Below are 25,068 nucleotides of genomic sequence, written 5' to 3' on the forward strand. Positions count from 1 at the left end.
TGTGGTTAAAGAGCCGTCGAGTATGGAGAAAGAAATGGCTACCCACTCCAGTATTCTGGCCCGGAAAATTCCACGGACAGAGGAGCCTGGAGGGCTACAGTCCATGCGGTCGCCAAGAGTTGGGCAGGTCAGGGAACCAAGATCCTGCATACTGTGCGGTATGGCATACAATACAATTAAAAAAAAAAAAAAGGTGTCAAGTAGAAGATTCAGAGTCGGGGTGCTGCCAGGTGAAATGGCACAGGAGACAGGAGGGGACTCACACGAGGGGCCTGGGGACAGGGCAGGGGGCTCCGCGGGCATCGCTGCCCTCCCAGTCCGAGACTGTATCTGGGTGCCAGTGCTTTATTTATCAAGACTCTCCACGGGGAGCCTCGCTGTGGATGCTCCTAAGTGCCTGACCCAGAAATCGAACTCTCATCTGCCTCCAGCCAAGTCCAGCAAAGGCCCAGGCGCGGCACAGTCACTCTAAAGTAATCAGAGAAGAGACATAAGAGGCAGGAAATGGGATTAAAAAAGAAAAGAGTCTGATTTGTGAAGAAAGGCACTGGTTACTTCAACAGGTCCGGAACCAGGGAGTGTGCCTCTGGCAGCCACCATCCGTCCCATTCTAGCTGACCTGACCTCGTCTGGACGCCAGAAAACCCAGGACGGGTGGATGAACCCAGGCCTCAGAGTGACACGCAGCTCCAATGAGGGCACTGGCGACAGCTCTTTACGGGGCTCAGGGCCTTTCTCTAAAGCTTACTTTTCAGTAAGGCAGATGGGGCTCTGTTTGTGAAGGACTAAGGCTGTGAGAACGGCCTCTGGGTGAGTCAGTCTCCTAAAGAAAGTCCCTCTGAAGGACACGCAGACACCGAGCCTCCGAAAGAAAGATGGATGGTCAACAGGAAAAATGAAATAAAATACAGCTACTGGGAAGCTGGGAGTCGTGGGGGGAGGTTGCGTTCATTCATTTTCCTTGAGAGCATCCTTCCTTCAGAGAGCTCCAGGGCCATACATGGCCAGGGGCAACTGGAAAGGGCCAAGCTGTCCTGCTGTCCACGGCTCTGGGGGCCGCACGTGTCCTCAGTGTTTCTAACAAGCAATTCAACAGGCAAGATGACAGTGATACCTCAGGACACTATGGGTAATAGGCTGAACGTGGGTTAAACGTGCAGACACTGCCGTGAGGAAATTCCACCTGCAGAGGTAACAAACCAGCAAAAAAGAGATGCGTTTGGAGGCTGGGAAGAGGAAACGGACAAACACACCAACGCCAGTGGGTTCACCAAGAAGAACAAAACAGGACTCGTTCCAACTCTGACCAGAGGGAAAAGACTAACCTTCCCTGCTAACGAGCAGTAAGTTCATGGAGAGCTACCCAGTGACTCTCCAAATCCCACTGGCCAGGAGGGCACTATCCAAACATTCATAAGGGAATCTCAGGAACAAGATCCTGGGTTTGGGCAGCAGGAGCCTTTCTGCCCTTGATGTAAACAGGACCCTGAGCAGACTCTCCCATCAGTTTTGCCTCATTACCATGATGGGTGGGTTTACAAGCCAAATAACCTCCCCTTAAGCCATCCATTTCAGTAACTGGGCAGTTTCACCCTGATTCATCCAAGCCAGTGCCAACAGACTGGCAGAGGATGGTTCCTGGGAGGTTGAGCCAACCTTGCCGAGTGGTGTGCCATGCTTTTCAGAGAAACTGGGGCTTAGCTCCCGACATTTCCCTCCTTGGTCCCGTAATGGCTCTGAGGCCTCTGGTAAGATTATTTTTCAGATGCTTTCCAATATAATTACCGAGGTTTTTGTTGTTGCTGTTAAAGTTTTGACACAGAGGTGTGAAAAGACTTAAGGCATCTCAATGACTCATCCTGAAGGAATTACTACATCCAGCTGAGCTAGGTTCACAACTGACCTACCTGTTCTACCACTGAACAGCATCAAAAACCACCCCCCGTACCTGCAGCACAGGCTCATAACACGTACTTACACAGGCAGACAGTCACAGAGAAGCGCCTGTACTGTTAATGTCACATTCACATATAAGCAAGTCAGGAACTATCTGGAGACTGGAAAACTTACCTGTTAATATTTTCTTATTTGCAAATAACTGCTTCCAGAAATAGAGAAATGAGACTCATGATAATGTATGTATGGATAGCCTGTTAATTCTGGATACTTTCACAATGTGGGGGGGGGGGGAATCTAAGAATTATGTTCTTGTGTGTAACTAACCCCAAGTACCTAAAAATCAAAAAAAGCTTTACTGAATTTTAAAATTATATTAACAGGATTACCATTTGCTAATTTAAAGTGGTTTAAATATATATCCACTCTCCTCATTTACACAATGTAAATTGTAAGCGTGCATGAGTGTATATGTACGTGTATGTGCCTACATGCATGCACATTTCAGAACTCCAGTTCCCTGCAAGAGAAAAAGAATAATTTTCCTTGATGAGGGATGCAATCCTTAAGAGTAACCCATCAGTTCATAGATTAAAACAGAGGAGGAAAAAGTTTCAGAGAGATCTCTTATGGAAAATACCCTTTATACTGTCAATCACATATAAAACACCTTGAAAGTCAGTGTGGTGCCTGAATCTAAGCGATCCTGTTATAGTCCTTTTACTATCAAGCCAGGAGATAAAAATTATCCCTGACTCGTGCTGTCAAAATAATCAGGTAGAGAGGACTTTCTCGGTGGTCCAGTGGTTAAGAATCCACCTGCTAATGCAGGCGACACGGGTTCGATTCCTGGTGCAGGAACAGCACACATCCCGTGGAGCAACTAAGCCCACACGCCACAACATCCATGCCCACGAGTCACAGCTACTGAGACTGGGCGCCTAGAGCCTGCACTCTGCAACAAGGAAAGCCACATGATGAGAAGCCCAAGCCCCACACTAGAGAGCAGACCCCGCTCATGCAACTAGGACAGGCCCACACAGCAGCAAAGGCTCAGCACAGCCACAAATAAAGGAAAAAGGTTTAATTAATAAAAATTTTTAAAATAGTAATGAGAGAGAGTGGACTAAATCTAAGTGGACTGGAGGGGGGGGGGGAGCAAATTACGTGTGAGTTTTTAAAGTAGAGGTAAAGAGGCCACTCCTAAAATGTTTTCAGGTATTCTCCCACCTGTCACTGCCCTCGTACACTGTGTCTGTGGGTGGCAATGATAAACTCCATTTCAAATCACAGTGTGAACTCTGCCATCTTTACAGGTGAAAAACAAAGAAAGAACTGTTATTTTCAAGCATTCTCAAGTACCAGTACAAAGAACACAGGCTAGGAGAGTGTTAAATTACAAGCCATCTGTGCTGATAACTTACGACATGATTTCTCTACTCTCCTTCAACACTACATAACATCTCTATGGCAACACGGTAGCTTCAGATGCGAGTCTGCAAGGCCAGTCGTGCACTCAGCCTATTCACACAGCAACCAGGCTGGTGGGCCGGCTCCTCAACGGGCCAGTCTTCTTCCACAGGAAGGCTGTCCCGTCACACGCGGTCCTCACTCCCTCTCTCCACTTCCTCCAGGCATGTAAGCGAAAGGGTCTGCACACGGAGCGTATTACCCAAAACTGGCCACGGCCCTGCCACCAAAACCAGCAAGCGCACCTTGGTGTAACTCAAGGTTGCTATCTCTAGGTGTGCATATGAATTACCAGCAGGGTTTTATTAAATACAGATTCTAGGGGCCTATTCTAGAACTACTAAATGAGAATCGCTGGCAATTCTGAAATTTTTTAAACCTTATGGGTGATTCTGATACAGGCTGGGGTGGTGGTGGTTTAGTCCCTAAGTCATGTCCAACTCTTGCGACCCCATGGACGGGTAGCCCACCAGGCTCCTCTGTCCATGGGATTCTCCAGGCAAGAATATTGGAGTGGGTTGCCATTTCCTTCTCCAACAGGCTGAGTTAAGGACCAGTGAATCAAAAAGCGTTGACCGTGTCTCTCCTTGGGGCTTGCCCTAGGCCAGAGACCAGCAAGCCCACCCTCACAGGAAACAACCATGACCCAAAGACCCAGAACCCGAACGTGGTCTATACGAGGTTCTACGCCAACACAGCCAGCCAATGAGGCCAGGAGAAGACACATGGGTGGTTTCCTAACGGAAGTGATGCCTGACCCAAGCTGAGGCAGTTAGGAAAACCAAGAACAGGAGGGAGCACCAAACACAGAGACAGGGCTAGCGGCAGGGTCACAGCGTGGCGTGTGCGACGGGGTTCCAGCAGCTGACGGCGCAAGAGGTCTAGAAGCTTCCCCTGAGGCCAGCCCAGCGAGGGCAGGGGGACTGATCGGGTCTGAAACTCAGAAAACTGCACTTGTGACTCTCACGCAGCTTTGGTTACGAAGCATATCCCTACACCCCAGGCAAGGAAAAAGAGGATTCAGAGGTGGTATAAAGAGAACTGAAAATAATTCTGCCCTAACTTTGGCAAAATCCTCATCTGTAAACAGGAAAAATATTATGTATGTCAATATATGTGCGATAGCTGAGAGATAATTGACTTGGTCTTTTCAAGAGCGCCTCAACTTTCATTTCCACCTTGAGAGCAATTCCAATTAGGTGGACTTGGGCTCGCTGATGACCTCCTGTCCTTTTAATTTCTACATTATTCCCCAGCACATTTTCAAAAGAGGCCAGAAGAAAGAGCCTGCTAATCACCTTGCCTCTTTAGAGATACAAACTCCCGCCGGCCAGAATATTATTTCTGTCTTCTCCAGCTGTACGGCATCTGGCATATTGACACAGATCAAAGGATAAACAGCTCACTCATTACACAGTGCCATGTACGTTAGACAATGCCCATAAAGTCCTGTGAAGATGAAAACCACTTAAAGTGCCCAGCAATTCTGAGCTAGGCATTTGAGACAGAGAGACAAAGATGACAGACCAAACATCATAAAAAGGTCACCACCCAGCAGGAAGGCTCCTGTTCCACCAGATCTCTGGTCCCCAGTGCAGGCAGGCGACACAGCAGACAAAACCCCAACCTGTTTTACATGCTTTTAATGTATGGAAGCAGGAGAAAAGGTTTCAAAATGCTCAAAAAAAAAAAAAAAAAAAAAGTCTTCCACGGTTCCTTTCTTTCAGGGACCATGCCCAAAAGTAATGTCAAAGCCACACAAATTCTTTCTGAGACATCTCCTTTTAAGTGAAGCTCACATACTTTGTATGAAGTGTCAACTCAATTCTAAAACAGGCACAATGAAAATTCTTGCAACAGAGCATATGCGATTTTATGCAAATTGATAGTTTCTGTCTTGGAGTCTAACACACTGGTTGCGTGTGTGTGTGAGAGCGATCAGAGCTGACTCCAATATCCAAGGACGGAGAACTCACATGAGCAGAACCCTGGCGGCCACTTTGAGTGGGAGCAGGCACCACGATGCCTCTCCCTCAACTTCCCCAGGATGCTGCAAGGGTGTGATCACCAGTTTGAACCACTTCAGCTGTGCCCTCAGGGCCCACAGATACACCACCTACAGGGGAGCAAAGCCTGTCCTTATCTTTTTGACTGAGATGCCCTGAAATTTTCAACAGGATAAATAATTCAACATTTTCTAAGAAATGATCAAATATACCATCAAATCGGCCTTCCCCAGCAGCTCCGTGGTAAGGATTCCGCCAAAATGCAGGAGATGCACCTAGATGAGAGTTTGATTCCTGGGTGGGGAGGATCCCCTGTAGGAGGGCATGGCAACCCACTCCAGTGTTCTTGCCTGGAGAATCCCATGGACAGAGGAACCTGGTGGGCCACAGTTCATGGGGTCACAAACAGTTGGACACGACTGAGCATGCACGCACCATCAAACCACAACAGAAGCCCAATCAGATCTTATCTACAAGGCCCTCCTTCAGAAAGGAGTCGTTTCTTTTCTTCTCTCTCTCAGACACCAAAGAAAGCTCCCTGGATGGTGTCCCACACGCAGTGTGATACGCAGGGTACTGCAGGAGAAAACCCTGCAGGCACACTCCTTCCACCTGGCACCCTGCCCTGGAGACCACTGCGTGCTTGGATCCTTCAGGCCAGCCCTAAGAGCTACTGACCTGCAGGAAGTTAAAACCCTGAGTCCCGTTCCTCGGGTACAAAATTGGATGCCACTGCCTACCCTGCAGAGGACTGTGAAAATTAAATAGCTGGTGGCTGTAAGCACTCAATAAATGAAGCTGTTTAAGACTCTGAAATATTGCCAATTTAGTTGTATCCTTTTCTTTGATACATAACTCACATAGTATAAAATTCTCCCTTTAAAAACAGTGTACAGTTGACTTGAGTATATTTAGTCTATTCATCATCATGCGTGCGCTCCGTCGGGCCCGGCTCTCTGCGGCCCCGTGGACTGTAGCCTGCCAGGCTCCTCTGACCGTGGGATACTGCAGGCAAGAATACTGGAGCGAGTTGCCATTTCCTTCTCCAGGGGATCTTCCCCACCCAGAGACTGAACTCATGTCTCCTGCACTGCAGACAGATTCTTGACTGCTAAGCCACTGGCCACTAGGTAATCCCAGAACATTTTCAGCACCCAAAGCCCTTCCCCAGAATGCGTGACCCATTAGCAGTCATGACCTTTTATTCTGCAAATTTTCCAAACCAAAAGGCTTTCTCTCTTATGGCATTAACAAGCAAATTAAGAATTAAGCAAATTCTTCTTTCTGGCTGAACTGTCTAGTTGTAGGAAGGGCTTGTACAGGTACAGAGGCTGACTCTCCCAGATAACCATTCAAGGAGCATGGGGACAGGCACAAAAAACAGAGCGCAACAAAGGAAACTGACACTGTCTCCCCAAATCAAGAGCCCGTGTTCTTTCTGTGTCATCATTTAACGGAGCACAACTCTGAACAGCAAAAATCCATCTTGCCTGTAACGAGATCTGCACCCAGTGGCCCACAGTTTCTAGAACTGAGTGCCCACAGACACTTCCTAGAAATCCCGTGCTAATGCGGACACTCCAGAGGTGGTTTCTGGGAAGAAACATTTAATCAATGAAGGGCAGCAAGCAAGTCTCGCAAGTCGTGACTCATGACTTACTCCACGCACTCAGCTCCCTCTTCTACTCATAGCACGTGATGAATTCCTGAGAAAAGACCACCCCCTCCCCAGCCTCCACCCGACACCCATCCATTTCTCAGACCATCCCTTGCGTCCAACCATTCATTCTTAGTATCTCAACACTTTTTTCCTTTTCCCTCCTCTCTTCTGGCAACGTGTGCACGGAGATGAAGATGATCAACTGTTTTGCCCACAACAGGTGTCGGCTTTATAAACCACACTTATTAGAAATTAATCTCCCCTTCTTTTTTGGCAACTCCTGATTTTCCAACGTTGTGTTTCAACATCCCCAGAAAGCGAGCTGCTGACCGAGTCTGGCAGCTCTTTTCTTAAACATGCCTCGGGGGAGTTCCAGCCTATGACTTCATCTGTTTTCTTTGGGTGACTAAGTGACAAGGCACGGAGCTGAACAGAAGCTGACCGCTAACTGCCGATTTGAACAGTTTCAACTTGAAGATGTAGGTTCGTTTATCACAGTGGTATGGCTCAGCATTTCGAAATTGCTTTCTGCATTTTCTAGGACTGAGTAAGTCAGTGCAGACGTTGGGGATAAAAGGAGCCTTCACTTCAGAGAAGGGAATTACATACAAATTTGGGAAAGGGAAGACAGAAATGCAGTCTGTAGTACTGGACTGGAATTGAGGCATGTGTACAAACTTGGTTTTTATTGCAGACATGTGCGCACAGAACACGTCACGTGATTCTGTGTATGTGCACATAAGCACGTGTGGACGCAAACTCCCCAATTCCCAGCTCTGTGCACTGAGAGGCTCTGGAAGCAGCAACACCCCTGTAGCATAAGCACACTCGGTGCCCAGAATGAGTTTCTTCATGCTGTCTTCTGCTAAAATCAATCAGGGCTCCTTGGAGAAGTGGCGATTTCAGGGCTGGAGTCAGGAAAGAACAGAAGCCTGGGACATTTCACTGTGTCAGACAATAAGGAAGTGCCCCATAAATGATGCGGACACGTCACAAAAGATAAAGGAGCCAGTCTGAAAGGACACTACTGGCCAGATCATGAACAACTGAGCATCAAGCTAAGTAATGACATCAAAGGATTATAACCCACTGACTAAAACAGTCCCTGGGGTTGCAAAGAGTCAGACACGGCTTAGCGACTGAACAAGACAGGAATCTGTAAGGCCACACTTACAGAAATAAATAAGTGCAGCAGAGAGAGAGGCTCTGCCCTTTCGGTCGAAAGCCAATGAAACACAGAAGGAGTAATGAAGCTAGAAAACTCACCAGGTTGAAACCATCATAATAATCACTGATTTGGGCAAAAGTCAGCAATGGAGATAACCAGCAAATTAGAGTCAGCAAAGGAACAGGATTTTCCACAGCCTCGAATTCTCTCTTCACAAGATGCTGATTACAAGGGAACAGTAGTGGTAGTCACCCCCTGAATCAGAAGACTGAACGAACATCTCACAGACAGCAGGTGACAGCTGGGTCCCCCATGGGGCATTAGGGGGAAGGACTCAGCCCTTCCGTCAGCCACGCACGACCTGAACCTGGTCAGGAGGGACACTCCCCCCAAACCAAGGGACCGTCCTCCAAAGAACGGACTAGAACCTTCCAGGGAACAAAAGAGACAGGCTGGGGAGATGTTCCAAATTAAAGAAAACTGAAGAGACATGACAACTAAATCTATCAATAATTGTATGTGTTCCTGGATAGAATGCTGGACCACCAAGATTTTTTTAATCACCAAGAGTTTCTAGAGTCATTGGTAAAATTTTAGTGAAGTCAGCAAATTTAGATAATAACACAAAAATTAATTTCCTAATTTGGGTCATTATGTAAGAGAATGTCCTTGCTCTGAGAAAATACTGTGGCGTCACCTTCTAGAGGTAAGGGCACCATCACCTTGCAACTTACTCTCAAATGGTTCAGATACAAAATAATACCTAAATTTAATATATACAAATATATGTGCGTCTCTGTGTGTGTGTGTATATACATATCCAGAGAGGGGGGAGGGAGAGGAGGAGGTGATGTTCCTGTAGTGAAATAGTAACAACTGGGGATTTTGAATTCTTCCCTGAACATGAGAACTGGTTTCTCAAAATAAACTCATCTGCCATCTCCTCCTGCGCAACAAACTTTAAATGCAAAAACATGAAGACAAGAACCAACTAAACAGAGAGCAACGATGCACACAAGTGAAATCTCAACTTGACTAAGTTGATATGAATGTTAGCCTTGAACCTCCTGTGCTGGTTTAAAATCAAGGTCAACTAAAACAGCACGTCAAAAGCACATACTCTCCCATTCAACAGCAGGCCAATATGACCTAAACTGTAGAATTTTTTTTAAAGCAACAATTAAACAAAAATGAAAAAAAATATGAAACTTAAGAAACTCCTTGAATAAATCAGGAAGAAAGGAAAATTAGATTTTAAGAGAACAGTACACCTTCCGGTGATATACTGTGCAGGAGACAGGTGAGGTGTACCTGACAGAAATGCACCCCACAGAAAGGAGAACCTAGAACACACGCCCAGAAGTTATCCCACTAAAGGCGGATGGCAGGAAATAAGTCTCTGTTCCCCAGGACCACAAGCTCATCATCTATGCCTACATTTCCATGAATAACAAAAAAGACAAGAGAAGCTGCAACAAAATAGCTCTAAAAAGAACCCGGGGAAAGACCACACCCACCTCATAAAACTGTCCCGAAAAAGCAGCTTGGCTGTCTCCGGCCCCTCCCCACGACCCCGCCCTTGCAACCTTCCTCAGTTAGAAAGGAAGCCCGGGAATTCTTTATAATGTGATACACACAGCCAATGGCTGGAAAACTTCCCTCCCCAGCCAGCCTCTCCCTGCCCTTCCCAAACTTCCCTCCGCCAACCCTGAGGGCCACCGAGACTTCCTCCCGCTTCAGACCAAGTGGCCACAGCCAGGGAAGCGGGGACCAGCCGGCCACACGAGTCCTCCCTAGACAGAGACAGACCAGAGGCAGCAAAACTCAAAACCATCTCAGCGGGACAGCTGTGGTTACTGGGGTTATTTATGTAAGAAGGAACATCAGCTTTAATCAGGTGAGAAGAGGAAAGGCACAGAAGCTAAATCACGGGGCTCAGACTACAGTGAAAAAGTGCTTGCTCTATCCCTGAATCTGTCATTCCATTTTTGTTCAGTGTGAGACTTGTAAATTACAGCTTCCATCTTCAACACAGGAGGATGTACACATTGTTTTAAAATCTGACAATTACAACACCGGGCCTTGTGGGATGCTGTATGGAAGGAGGGTCATTTCTCCTCTTTCCCTCCATCGGAGAAGAAAAGGCAATGTGGGGGCTTTGCGGTCTGGCAGCTGTGGGTTTAAATTCCAGCCTGAGCCCTCATAAGCGGTGCAAACTGGGGCAGTCATTCAAACTCCCCAGAGGCTGAGATCCTCATGCGAACACAGAAATAGCCTCCACCTGCTGGAGGGGGTGGGGGATCTGATTTTACATGAGAAAACGTATATAAAACACCTGCGTGCACCTAGACCTGCAGGCCCTCAGGTGGTAGCAGCAATAGAGATAATAGTTGACAGAGAGCTTCACCAGGTTTTCTTGAGGGACAAATTGGCGTTCATAATGTTTGGGGTGGGGGGAGAAAACAAACATGGCATTTTAAATATTACCCGCTGACGTTACAAGCAGGTTATTGCTTCTGCATGCACTTACTTGACCCTCTATGGAGCCTAACTCCGAAGATGTTAGCTGACCCCCGAGGACTGGGGGTCCTGGCCTCCCATATTGCTCTGGCAGCTGCTGCTGAATACTTACTTAGGTTACAGCAAGCGCGCGGTTCCACGACTGCCCGCCATCCCATTTTCCCCACAAACAGCCCCAAATTCACAGTACAAGCTGTCACGGGCAATTTACCATCATCACACCTCAATCCTGCATAGGGTTTACAGTCAGAGGTCTCCAGTAACGTGGCTCAGGGAGGGACAGGCCCCATCTCACCAGCAGGCTGTCCCCTTCTGTGTGTTCAGCAATCAGCAGGGCTGAGACAGGACCCATAAATGATGCCACGAAGATGAGAGATGCCCAGCAAAGAACACGGCAGATTCTGCATCTCGCAGGCTGCGGTCAAATATCCGGACACAAAGAGGTACATGGCCAGCTCACAGAATGCTGAAACTCACTACTCCCGCGAGGAGCTGCTCTCTCCAGAGGGAGACACGTGAACAGAACTGTCACGTGAAGGAAACGAATGGCCTGGAAACCATCCAATTAGCGACGGTCCTCAAAGTTTCCAGACCCAAGATATATTAGGACAAGAGCAACAACATTTAGATGGAGGTGAAGTAACTCGGGAATAAACGTGTGAAATACACTCTGCCTCGGTGCAATCTAGCTTTTTGGAGCTGGTAAGGGTCCTTGGGTGCCAGCTACCATCACTGTGGTACTGAAAAGGACAGTGAGGGCTGGAAGGGATTTCTCATAATCACAATTTTTTTTTTAATAGCTATCTACAAGCAAGAAACATCTGTTTAGTATCAGACACCAGGAATCTATTTGTTATTAGGATGGTAAAGTATTAGACTATTTAGACTTTGGAGATTTCATTCTAGGACTTATTTTAGATCAGCAGAAATACTTAAAGCAACAGTCTAATCAAAGCACTGCTTCCCAATATATTTGTGTGCACCCTCAGAATAAACAGAGGAATTGTACTTTTTAGTCCTTATCACTTAAAAGCTAAACTAATAAAAATAAATAAATAACATGCACTTTGTTATTCCTGCAGGTCCTAGTGTCTCTGATGTCAAGAACAAGCATTAACTAAGAGTAAAACCAAGTACGAAAACATAAAACTTGCAGAATCCACATGGCCCAGGAGGGCCCTGCTCCGGTTTGCAGGCCCGATGTTTAACAGCAGCAACAATGAAGGACAGAGGAATCCTTGAAGACGTGAATCAGAATGAGAAGAGGAAGTGAAGTAAAAGGAATCAACGACGGAAAAACTGTATATACTGTTTTGACCAACCTCTCAGACTTTTCATAAGCCTAATTTTCAAACTCAAAACATCTTGCCCTAAAATACACATTTTTTATACATTCCACTTCACATATACTAAGAAACAAGGGTTGTTTTAAAATAGATTTCAAGGACTTCCCTGGCAGTCCAGTGGTTAAGACTCCACACTTCCAACGCAGGAACTAGGGGTTGGATCCCTGGTAGGGCAACAACGCTCCCACAGGCCACGTGGCCAAAAAATTAAAAACAAAAAAACATTTCAAATATCAATCTCTGATATATTCATTCCTTCTTGCACTGACACCTCCCATTCACAGAATTCCAAAGTGGGGATTTTTACTTTTCCAAGATATACACAGGCGACCACGCTTGAAGAGACACCAACCAAACCTATCTAAAAATATTCCAGGGTTATACTTTTAAACTTCAATTGCATTTTTCTCAAGTTCAAGAACAACTTCATTTTATGGTTATGAGTCTTAAGTGGGGAGACTAACACTTTATGAATTCACTCCTTAACCATCAACACTGTGAAGTCCATGAACTGAGGGTGAATGATCTCACACATTTGTTGTTATTTGTGTTGTTGTTATTTATGCAGGAGCAACGCCCCCTCCTCCAAGTGAAGCTTATTCCTAGAAACTCCCTTTTTAACACCAGCAATGTCAAGTCACAGCAGACCACTCTGCCTATGCTACTCTGTTTCCTTCTGGACTGCAGCAAACGGCAGCAAAGCTCAGCAGAGTGGGAAAATTTAAAGCAGGAAAAATGGTGACTGTTTGCATCTAAAGATAGTTTTTTTTAAGTCAGCAGACTTGTCAAATGGATTCTCAAGTTATGCTTCTTACAGAATCTAAGAAAAGAATCTCTATTTCCCATAACTATCTTCAACCTTTCCCCAGATTAACTCTATAGACGTTACAGAAAGTTTGGTCCCACCTAGGTCCATCTGACTATTGTTCAGTCGCTCAATCCTGTCCACCTCTTTGCAACCCCATGGACTGCAGCACACCAGGCTTCTCTGTCCTCCACTGTCTCCCGGAGTTTGCTCAAATTCACACTCACTGAGTTGGTAACCATCTCATCCTCTGTCACCCCCTTCTCCTTCTGCCTTCAATCTTTCCCAGCATCAGGGTCTTTTCCAGTGAGTCGGCTCTTTGCATCAGGAAGTCAAGGTACTGGAGCTTCAGCTTCAGCATCAATCCTTCCAATGAATGTTCAAGGGTAGACTGCCTTTAAGACTGACTGGTTTGATCTTGCAGGTTCAAGGGATTCTCAAGACTCTTCTCCAGAACCACAATTCGAAAGCATCAATTCTTCAGAGCTCAGCTTCTTTATGGTCCAACCCCAACATCCATACATGACTACTGGAAAAACCACAGCTTTCGCTAGATGGACCTTTGTCAGCAAAGTGATGTCTTTGCTTTTGAAGACGGTGTCTAGGTCTGTCATAGCTTTCCTTCACAAGGAGCAAGTATCTTTTCATTTTATGGCTAAAGTCACCATCCACAGTGATGTTGGAGCCCAAGAAAACAAAATCTGTCACTGCTTCCACTTTTTCCCCTTCTATTAATATTTACCATAACGTGATGGGACCAAATGCCAAGATCTAGTTTTCTGAATGTTGCGTTTTAAGCCAGCTTTTTCATTCTCCTCTTTCGCTTTCATCAAATGGCTCTTTAGCTCCTCTTCACTTTCTGCCATTAAGGTAGCATCATCTGCATATCTGAGGTTGTTGATATTTCTCCTGGCAATCTTGATTCCAGCTTGTGATTCATCCCGCCTGGCATTTCACATAATGTACTCTACATAGAAGTAAGCAGGGTCACAATATACAGCCTTGACATATTCCTTTTCCGATTTGGAACCAGTCAGTTGTTCCACGTCCCTTTCTAACTGTTGCTTCTTGACCTGAATACGGGTTTCTCACCAGACAGGTAAAGTAGTCTGGTATTTCCATCTCTTTAAGAATTTTCCAGTTTGTTGTGACCCCCAGAGTCAAAGGCTTTGGCATAGTCAATGAAGAAGAAGTAGAGGTTTTTCTGGAATTTTCTTGCTTTTTCTATGATTCAGTGAATGTTGGCAATTTGATCTCTGGTACCTCCGCCTTTTCTAAACCCAGCCTGTACTATCTTTAAAATCAACAGAAAAATCTTTCCAAAATTACTCAGTTTTATTCAAGTTTACCTTTGAGAAATTATTTCTGTTAGATTTGGCTTCTGTTGGTGTCTCACGGTTTATACTTGCATTTCCTTGAATATGTGTGGCCATTCTGTAGTTGCATTGTCTATTTCCCTTTCGGATTGCCTTACTGATTTGAGGAAACCCTTTTTCAATCATGCATATATAATTCTTCATCTGAATTGTAATAAGTGTTTTTGCCCAATTTGCAGCTAGTCTTTGTTTAATGTTATGTTTTAAATTAACATACAGTACAAATGGATTCTTTTTCCTGTGTTCAGGTCTATGAATTTTAATATGCAGAATCACCACCACAGCCAGGATGCAAAACACTTTCATCATCCTTCAGAGCATCCCCCACACTGCCCCTCTGGAGTCACCCTTTTCCCCCCTCTAACTCCTGGTAACCAACCGATCGCTTCTCTGTCCCTCCAGTTCTATTTCTTTGAGAAAGTCATACAAGTGGACTCCTATGCAGCCTTTGGAGGCAGCCTTCCTTCAGGCAGCATCAGCTGAATGGATATACCAGTTCATCTGTTCACATCTACTCTTTTAAATGCCAGCAAGCGCAGTGGACAGTGAAGGAAGGGCCTTATCCCCTCCCAGCAGTGGGACAGGAACAGAGCAGTGTACCAAGTACTTGGAAGGAAAAGAGGAGAAGGCCATGCAGTGGGCAGGACCTTACAGAAACCCCTCCTAAAGAGAAACTGAGTGCAATTCATCACTGTCCACACAGGGCTATGGGCTGTAAAAAAATAAGCCTAACGGACTCATGTGGACACCACTAACCCAAAGTACCCTAGACCAACAAACTATTCTGTTTGCCCACTAAAGTTTTCATTACAGCTTCCTCTGTCAGGGCAACTGCTAAACTGTACTAACTTATGACAGAGGCCAAACAGCATGCTCCTTCCAAACTATGACATTTGCTCTACAGACTGCTCCACAGTCCTCCCAGCAAAGAGCAGACGTGTGGCTGATCAAAGAAGTCAGTAGCCTATAATGCAAGTGTGTGTGCTGTGCTTAGTCGCTCAGTCATGTCTGACTCTTGCGACCCCATGGGCTGTAGCCTGCCGGGTTCCTCTGTCCATGGGATTCTCCAGGCAAGAGTATGGGAGTGGGTTGCCATTTCCTTCTCCAGATGATCTTCCCCACCCGGGGATCGAAACTGGGTCTCCCGCGTTGCAGGCAGATTCTTTACTGTCTGAGCCACCGGGGAAGCCCGCAATGCAAATATATTTATGACCTAAGTGCAGTTTCCTGTTGCCAGAGCACATCAGGCATTAGACCAAATACTCCAGGAGGTCGCACCCTTTCTTCTGATCAAGCCCCTAGGTCTTAAGCCTGGGAAGCCCACACATCCTCCGGTCAAACTCGACCCAGACACATAACCTTTCCCAGAGGGCAGGGGCTGCAGAACTTGGGTTTACAGGGACTTCCTTATGGGAAGAGAAAACCCAAAACCAAAATAAAACCAAAATAAAGGTAACCAAGCAAACCGAGGCTTCCATTAGCAAGTGAGAAAGCGAAGATAAGACTCAGACACTGGCCAACCAGTAAACAGGAGAGCGGGAACCCCCATCAACAAGAATGTCACCCGCTTGGAAACTCCGGCCAGGGGGTCTCCTCTCTGGGAGACCCCGGGGCTAGGCCGGGTACTGTGACAGCAAACAGAAGCCAGATAGTCGGGGAGGCAGGCCTCCACGGTGGACACGAGCCCCGGGGCGGCGGGGCGCAGGGAGGGGGAGGAGGCAGCACACCAGCGCCCTGCTGGGGCGGGCCTTGTCGCGACCCCCACATCCTTTCTCCATTTTTGCTCCTTTGCCCTCAGTGCAGAGATACAGCGACAGGAATACCTTGAATAGCCCCGGGCGAACAACAGTAATAACAATAATAAGAATCAGACACCCGCTCTCACGCCAGGGGCTCTGAGAAGATTTCCGCGCGGGCTCGTCCCCTCGTCCAGGGCAGACTGGACAGCTCAGCGGCGGAATCCGGAGTGGAACGAAAGAGAACTCCGTCCTGGCGCCATCTAACCCCTCGTAACCTTTCTGCGCCCCTGGGCCAACCCTGTTCCCTGCCCCACCGAGCGGCCAGCGCGGGGCTGAGGATAAGGGGAAAAGATACAAAAGCCGGCATCTCGGTCCTCAAGACAGCCGCCCCGGGGCATTCGCCCAGGCGATTAGGCCAAACGCTCGCGAGAGGAAGAACGGAGCCGCGGCGGAGGCGCCGCCCCCTTTCCCGGGAACGCGGCGGGGTTCTCTCCCACAACCATTCTTCCCCGTGCACCAAGGGGGCTCCTGTTCTGCCAGCGGCACCACTAAAAATCCGTCTAGACAATGCACTTAAGGAAATAAAAAACCAATTCATTAGAGAACCGAGAGGGAATGAAGGGGGTTGTTAAGGCGGCTTTTTATAGTACAACACAAATTCATCCCTATCAACGTAAGTGACTTGACTAGGCAGTCAAAGTGTGGCTATTGATTAAGAATTGGACTTTTCTCTGGAATGCCGCCAAGGATATGAGATAAAATTTTATTTCCTCAGTGGAAGAGTCAAGAAAATAAATATCAGATACGGCTAATTTAGATTATGACCAATCCAAACACATCTTTCACTCAGAAACGGATCCCACATTTATCACAAGATTTAAAAGGCCTGAAAAGGCCATGCTCATCAAATATTTTTAATACACACCTGAACAAATTTAAACTACATGCCACACCTTGAACAGAACCACTGGCTTCACTTAAATTTTGATTAATCATTTAAACGGTGTAAATGGCTTCATCTAAATCTTCATTTGAATCGTGGATGGTTAAACTGCAAAGGAAAAAATACAATTGTCTATGTCAATAAGTCAGTTTACAAGGTCTTAATGGAAAGTTTCCTTCAATGTTTTTTTTTTTTTTTTTTTTTTATACTGCCCTCTGATTTCCTGAAAATCACTGCTAGGATACTTCCAGCTCCCTCTTTCGTCTCATCTAAAACGGAACCTCACTGTGCCACTGAAAAGGGGGAAACCAACATTCACTATCAAGTTACATTTTCTTCTGCTTTCCTTTTCAAAATATTGAGGGTAACAAGGACTGACTTCTTAATACAATAATTATTATTGGTGCTCACAAAGACCAAAGCTGCCAGGCTTCTAAATATACACAGAAGCAGCAGGGCAAGCTCAGAGGCCAGCGACTTAGTGGTGTTAGAAGCAGAAATCTGAAGACAAGTTCCCTCAATATTCCATGAGGAAATCATTATATCAACATAGGACATGCACCCTGCTCTCTCCTTAAGTAACTGACTCAAGTGTCTTCACATATTGGAAAGGGAAGGGCTGCAGCAACGGGTCCAGAAGTAACACTCAGTAAGGAAAGGAACCTAGCCCAGTGAGCTGACAACCTTTCAGAAGAACCACAAACCCTTATGCTCTGCATGTTCATATAATACCAACCTGAAACATACCAGGCAGGTTAAAAATAAGGCATTTATGTAAGTACCCCCACCAGACAGACAGACAGACAGACAGACACACACACACACAAACACACACACACACACTCACTCTTGCAAGGTTAAATAGAGAGCTCTGAAAGAATGATTTATTGTCACAAGAACAGGGCCCCAAAATAGATTGGCAATAAAAGTGATTGGTCCCAGCGGGATTGAGAACTAATCCTGGTAAGCAAAGTCCTGGCCATGACAGGCAACTGGGGAAAGAGTACCAGAGTGAGGGAAGTGCTTCCCGGCCCTGACCACAACTCTACCAGAGTTGTCTTCTGAACAGGTCACTCAGCCTCCCTGGAAGTCTGATTCCTCTTCTGTAAACTTTTAAAAAAATTGTTTTAAATGGACTAGCTCATGTTTGTGATGCCTTTTGACAAGAAAACTAAAGAATGACCAGTAGGAGCTAGGAGCTCAGAGGGAACCACAGAGTCCAAGGAGGTTAAAAGCCCTGGAGCCACCCCCTAAACCCTCTCCAAGTGCAGGAGTCCTGCCCCCAGGTCCCAGCTCCCAACCCAGGCAGGTGGCAGTCCCCTGCTTGAGTGCATCCAGTAATCATGGCCTTGCATTCTATTCCTGAACTGCTCTAATTATGTAAAAGTTCTAATAAGCTAAATTCTCCTTTCATCCAATCATAGTTATCAGTTTTCACTCAGCAACTACAAGGATAAAAGTAAATTTTACAGTATGGACAAGGAACAAAAAGGAGGCAAGAAAATAAAGTGGCCAAACCAACAGTTCCAGGGCCAAGAAATGAAAGGCAACCAGCAGAAGTGCCTTGTCTAAGTGAGGTTGGCAATCTTAAGCACCAGGCTGACAATACTGCGGAAAACCAATCACACCCTGATCTGTCCACCCCAGTTAGTAAGAACCTATTTTCTGGGTTTCTACATCTTAGGAAAGAAGGTCTGGTTTTACTAATGGACTTGACCTCTCTGTTCAACCATCCACATTCAATGAAAACTGCCTAGCAGGGCCATCCCCCTCCAAACCCCCGCCTCTGCCATTCCATCAGGTGAGGTCCCCACCCAGGGTCCCCCTGCTTCATCTGTCTAACCGTTTGCCCCTTCCCACCCCCACCCATCAATCCAACTCCTCTGTTCTCTCTCTGCTAGCTATCGCTGCCCCAGATGCTGAAGCCAAGATCTAGGTCAAGAATTCCGCGTTGCCCTAAGGAGGGAAAAGCACATTCAAAAGACATTCTAGGCTACCCCTGGGATGGGACCTCACAATGGCTGGCTACTTATAATCTGCTCTGGTTTCTGATTCCAAGTCAAACAAGGAAAGGGGCAGTATGCCCAATCAATTTTGGAGTGAGGAAGAAAAGAACAAATTCGTGACCAGCATGGACTGGTTCTACCCCAAAGTGAACATGAACAGGAGCAAATACAGGATGAGGCCCCTGGCAACCAACAGGTAAACCCTGGGGAGAGCCACAGTAACTGAGAGCAAGTATTCTGTGAGCATCCAGTCCAACTTGATGTCTTCTGAGGCTCTTATGAGCAGAAGTGATTTCTCTACTGTGCATAATGAAGATGTAAGAAAGTCTGGCCTCATAAGCACCAAAAATTCCCTCTCCAGGGCACACACGCCTTTGAAAGGCGCTGGATTCTGCACAGAATCTATTATTCTGTGACAGGTGGTGGAGAGAGAGAGAGAGAGAGAGAGAGAGAAGACAGGCTAGACTTAGCTTCAGGGCATGAAGGGAAGACGTCCCAGGTCTGCTATTAAGTGGTAAGATGGGGCTGCTCTATCGGGCGAGTTGCACACAAAAAAAGGCTTTCATTTGAAGGAGTTTGTGTTTTCCTAAACCTTTGCTTTCTCCGGGGACCTCACAGGGAGAGAGAGCACTGGGGAGTGTATTAACCCCAAGCTGACAGCAGAGTCAGCGAGTGTCACTCCCAGCCACAACCAATCTGTTAAAACGACTCAAAACGAACCCCGCCTGGCAAGGATCAAGAAAACGAGGGAAGACAGTACTACTAAACCAGGGCTCTACCCGGCAAGGCTAACTTCTGCTTCCGACCATCGCGCACCCGCTGCAAATTGCTCCCTGCGACCCGGATTACCCATCTGAACTCACCAGATCACCCATCTGATCTCACAGGATCTGGCGACTGGATTTTGAAAGGGGCCACGAAGAAACGTGAGCCTCCGGCCTCCGGCGGGCGCCCCGTCGCAGTCCGCTCCCCCGACGTCCTCCCGGGAGCTGCCACCAGCACCCCGCGCGCGCCCCGCGCCCATCCGCCCGCCCCGGCCTGGCCCGCCCTCCTCGGCTTTCCAGCGCCCAGTCTGCAACCTCCCTGCCCCGCGCCTGGTCCGCCGGGCACCGCGCTGCGGGGCCGCGAGGTGGCCCGGACGCGCGAACAAACTGGACTGGGCGCGGGGACACAAGGGAGCGGGCTGGACGAGGCGCCGCCGCCGGGGTCCCCAGGACGCCCTGTCACGCCTCCCGCGCCGGTTCCCCGCGGGCGGGTCGCAAAGCTCGCCTCTCCCGTGACCAACTCCCTCCTCTTTGCCTAAGAGACACACGGCCACCCCGGCACTACCTGCCGGGCAGGGCCCAGCGCGTGCCGGCCCCGCATCTCCACCCCCGGGGCCACCACGTCCCCAGAGTGTCTCTCCCGGGCTACCCCCGGAGACAATGGCTCACCCATCGCCCGGCCGGCCGCGCTCCATTTCAGCCATCACCGCCCTCCTCCCCTCCCCGGGCGGCCAGTGCCCCGGCAGCCCCGTTTCACAGAAGTGTAGATCGAGGCCGGGGAGGTGACAGACGAGAGAAGAAACCTGGCTGCTTATGGAGCTGAGGAGGGACCACAGACAAATCGGCCACGGAGACCAGGCCAAATGAGAGACCGCTTTCCCGGGGCCCGGCCCCGCCGCCCCCGTCCGCTCGGCCTCCGGGGAACAGGGGGGCCTCCGCCCTCGCCGTCCCTGCCGCCGCCGCCTCATCCGCCCTCCCGCGAAGGAGACAAAGAGCCGGCGCCCCAACCGGTGGAGCGGTAGCCGCTGGGGCGGGCGACGGGGAGATTTCACCCGGGAAACCAGGGGCGGGGGCGAAGGGAAGGGCGAGCCGGAGGCGCCCGGGCCGATCCGCGGCGCTCGGGGCGGCGCGGGCAACGGGACCCGCGGGTGTTGGGGCGCAGGGCAGCGGCCTGGGCGGGCGCGCTCCGAAGCCCGATGGGCGGGCGAGCAAGAACCGGGCGCGCCGGGGACCGCGGACCTCGCCTCCACGGCGGGGGCCGGTGGCGGAGCGCGCGGGCAGCGGCGCGGGTGCACTCACCGGATCGGAAGAAGGCCGCGATGTCGGCCAGGTCCTTGGCCGCCTCCTCGGCTCCCTCGCCGGCGCCGCCCCCGCAGCCCGAGCTCGCCGCGCTGGCCGCAGCGGCGGGGCCGGAGGACGCGGCGGGGGCGGCGGCAGCACCGCCGCCGCCGCTGCTGCTGCTGCCGCTCATGGCTGCGGCTGCGCCCGCGGCCGCGCCCGGCTCGGGCCCCGCGCCCCTAGCGCCGCGCGCCGCCCGCTCCGCGCCGGGCCTGGCGGCGCCGATCGCCCTGCTGTCCGCGCCCGGCGCGTGGACGCAGAGCCCCGGGGCGGCGGCGGCGGCGGCGGGCGGCGGCGGCGGCTCGGCCCGAGGAGCGCGCCCACATAGACGAGGACTCCGCCCGGGAGCCGCGAGCCGGCCGCGGGGCGGGAGCGCGGAGCCACGGCCTCGGCAGCGCCGGCCGGAGCGCGGGCAGCCACGCGCACCGCGGCGCCGGACACGCAGTCGCGAGGGCGGCGGGGGATGGGGGGGCCCGAGGGGGCCGGCGGGAGCTCCGCGATCACGGACGCCGGCGGCCGCTGCGAGCCTCCATCTTGATTTCAGATGGGGAAAGGAAGGAGAGGGGAGGGGGGAAAATCACGGCGGAGGGAACCCGGGTGAAAGGAAAAGGGAGAGCAGGGAAAGGAGAGGAAGGGGGAAAAAAAAAAAAAGAGAGAGGGGCTTCGGGAATTTCCGGTGAATATCGTCTGGGGCCGGAGCGTGGGCTCGGCGGGTGGGCGGGGCGTGTGATGGGCGGGGCCTGGCGGGAGGGGCGGGGCCGCGCAGGAGGGCTGGCGGGCGGCGGCGGGAGCGTTTCAGCGTTGTTCCGTCTTGCGGGCGGCGGCGAAAAGGAGGGAACGCTCTGAGGCAGCGAGGGCGCGCACCTTTCCAGGCGCGGCATGGCGCCCCCCGTTGGACGCTCGCTCCTGCAGCGCCGCACCGCCCTCCGATCGCTGGAGCTGTTGATGACTGATCTCACCGCGGGGCGGGCTGACTCCTGCTCAGGGCCCGGTGTGCGCGTAGTCTGGGCTCCACAATCGTTGTTGAATGGAAAGAGATCATGAAAACGGGTCGTGTGTTGTACTCCAGCCTCAGAGGGAATAATGGAGCAGGCCTCTGAACTGGGGGCCGTCTGTCTCCTCGTCTGCCACAGTCTCCTTCGGGACTCACAGCTCCTCCGCCCCTGCTCCACCAGAATGTAGAGAAGGGGGAAGGTGATGATGGCTAAGGAGACCAAAGGAAGTGAGGGGTAGGTGACATCCAGCTTTAAGGAAGATCCGTGTCACGCCCTCATTTGACAAAATATTCGAGTACAAACACCTATGTACGTGGCTACAACCGAAGGGAGCAAAAGGTGTCTAGTGCGCCGGAAGCAAGAAGAGATAGATAAGATTGATTAAAAAAAAAACTGGTGGAATACTGATGAAACCAATATACATGAACACTGGAAATGAACAATTAAGGAAATGAATAGTGAATGATGAATACCAAGTTTTTCATTGTGAGGAAGTCTAGAATGATCTGTGTGGTACGGAATTAGAGTTGGAGACGTCAGTATGAACCCTTGTTTAGATTAATATAGATGCAGGTGGGTAAGAAAAGATTTGCAGATATGTGTGTATATATACACAGGCTCTAACATGTATGTACATTTCCTTGCTCTGTCAACTGAGTGAATTTGGCATAACACTTGTAGCAAGTCGCACATCAGGCACTCAGATCTTTATTAACACCGTTCTTCAGTAAAAGGAACCCGGGTTCCTCAGGTGAATTGGCTGACTCTGGGACTAGAACAGGAAATATACAAGAGAACCTAGAGCATCTTGTTGTGCCAGATGATAAGGAAGTGCTACGAAAAAATGTTTATTTAATCAACATCCAGAACAATGATGAAGGTCTCTCGAAGGGACACAGAAGCCCATTGAAAGAGCTCCCAGTGATCAAAGCTGTAACAATTTGAACAGCAAAATAAAGCAATGTTCTATTATACCCAAAGTATAAAATAAATATCCATGAGTGCATACCGATATAATGCAATGATTGAATGAGTAAATAATTAAGAGAGAAGAGACAAATGTTCCTCGAAGAAGAATTCAAAATAAATACTTAGATACTCTGCCCTCAGTGAGATGGAATAGTCCTTAACTGTGGTCTGCACATTCAACTTCCAGAAGAGTAACTTTATAATGAAGAAAACTGACAAACATTACTTCACAAGATCACCAGCAGAGATAAATCATGTGGATAGTATGTACCCTTGATATGATGTAATGAAAATGCCACTTTAGCCCTATTGTATTCCTCCCAGAAACACAGTCTAACCATGAGAAAAATAACAGACAAATCCCAGTTAAGGGCGTTCTACAAATGACCTGACCAATACTTCCCCAAACTGTTAAGGTCAACAGAAGTAAGGAAAGTCTGAAAATTGTCACAGACAAGACGAGCCCAAGGAAACAATAACTAAATATAATGTAGTACCCTTAAGGATCCTGGAACCAAGAAAGCACATTAGGTAAAAACTAAGAAAATATGAATAACATATGGACTTTAGTTAATAATAATGTACCAGTACTGATTCATTTATTGTGAGTAATATGGGAAAATTGGATTGAGCTATAAGGGAACTCTGTACTATTTTCACAACTTGTCTTATTATTTTAGAATCTAAATCTATTCTAAAATAGCTTATTTTTAAAAAATTTTTAATTATGTGTAGAATATCAAAAAGAAAACAATTCAGTTGGTCCAAATTTCACAGGCTATCAGCTCAGGTGTGCTGATGTTTCTTTTTCTTATTTTTCAGTTGGGTAATTTCTGTCTCCAGCTCCCATTTCTCTTCATGGCTTAATCCTAGTTTGGAGAAAATAATCTCCAGGAGCTTTCTTTGCCAGCTGAGTACATTCCCCTTCCTGCCTTCTCCCTAAGGTTGAAGCCAGACTCCCAGAGGCATTGGTGAGGTGGGGATGGGGAGATTGCACCTGGCCCTTGGTCTTCAACCTAGACAGCATATTAAAAAACAGAAACATTACTTTGCTAAAAAAGGTCCATCTAGTCAAAGCTATGGTTTTTCCAGTAGTTATGTATGGATGTAAGAGTTGGACTATAAAGAAAGCTGAGCGCCGAAGAATTGATGCTTTTAAATTGTGGTTCTGGAAAAGATTCTTGAGAACAAGGAGATCAAACCAGTCAATCCTAAAGGAAATCAGTTCTGAATGTTCATTGGAAGGACTGATGTTGAAGCTGAAACTCCAATACTTTGACCACTTGATGCGAAGAACTGACTCATTGGAAAAGACCCTGATGCTGGGAAAGACTGAAGGTGGGAGGAGAAGGGGATGACAGAGGATAAGATGTTTGGATGGCATCACCAACTCGATGGACATGAGTTTGAGTAAACTCCGGGAGTTAGTTGGTGATGGACAGGGAAGCCTGGCATGCTGCAGGCATGGGGTCGCAAAGAGTCAGACACAACTGAGTGACTGAACTGAACTTGGTCATCATGAGCCCGTGCTAGCACTGAGGCTCATGTGTGTCCTGTGTGTGTCCACCTCCTTGATGATCCTACTCGGACTGAAGGCATTGCCATGACTTTGCTGCTTTCTGCTGTTCTATCCTGCTCACCAACCACTGGGGCCCCTGGTCGCCTGCTGGCAGTCAGCACCCCTCCTGAGCTCCTGAGCGGAATGTCAAGAAGACATTCCACTGTTCCCTGGGTTGCTCAGTCCCACCCCACAAAGTGAGGCCCTGTGCTCTCTGCTCCCAGACCCCCAAAGCCTACCTTGGCACAGACTTCCTCTTTCAGAGATTCACATGGGGGTCTAAAGTGATCCATTTCCTCTCCCTCCGAATTGCAGAATTGTAATTTCCTCTGCAGGAAGTAAACTTCATCCCAGATTCATCATACTTCCTTCCAAATCTTTTATTTCGGCATAACCTTTGTGTTCCCAGGAAATGCTGTTTTTAATTTAGAAAACCCCATTCCCTTCCATTCTTCCCTCTGCCATAGGTTCCAGAAGTTTCTCTTGAAATTTAGAAGCCAGTGCTAACA

The 25,068-nt window shown here is 48.5% G+C and overlaps 1 protein-coding gene across 1 annotated transcript in view; it reads right to left on the minus strand.

Moving 5' to 3' along the window:
- The window catches only part of TRIO (trio Rho guanine nucleotide exchange factor), a 356,120-nt gene extending 334,529 nt beyond the window's left edge, over window positions 1–21,591 (minus strand). Inside the window, exon 1 of the mRNA XM_069556151.1 lies at window positions 20,999–21,591. Within this exon, the coding sequence (XP_069412252.1) occupies window positions 20,999–21,170 (172 nt within the window). The 5' untranslated portion in view covers window positions 21,171–21,591. The remainder of the gene's footprint in view (window positions 1–20,998) is intronic.
- Between the last annotated feature and the right edge of the window lie 3,477 nt (window positions 21,592–25,068).

Source organism: Ovis canadensis, chromosome 16 (genome assembly GCF_042477335.2).
Source record: "Ovis canadensis isolate MfBH-ARS-UI-01 breed Bighorn chromosome 16, ARS-UI_OviCan_v2, whole genome shotgun sequence".
Lineage (NCBI taxonomy): Eukaryota > Metazoa > Chordata > Mammalia > Artiodactyla > Bovidae > Ovis > Ovis canadensis.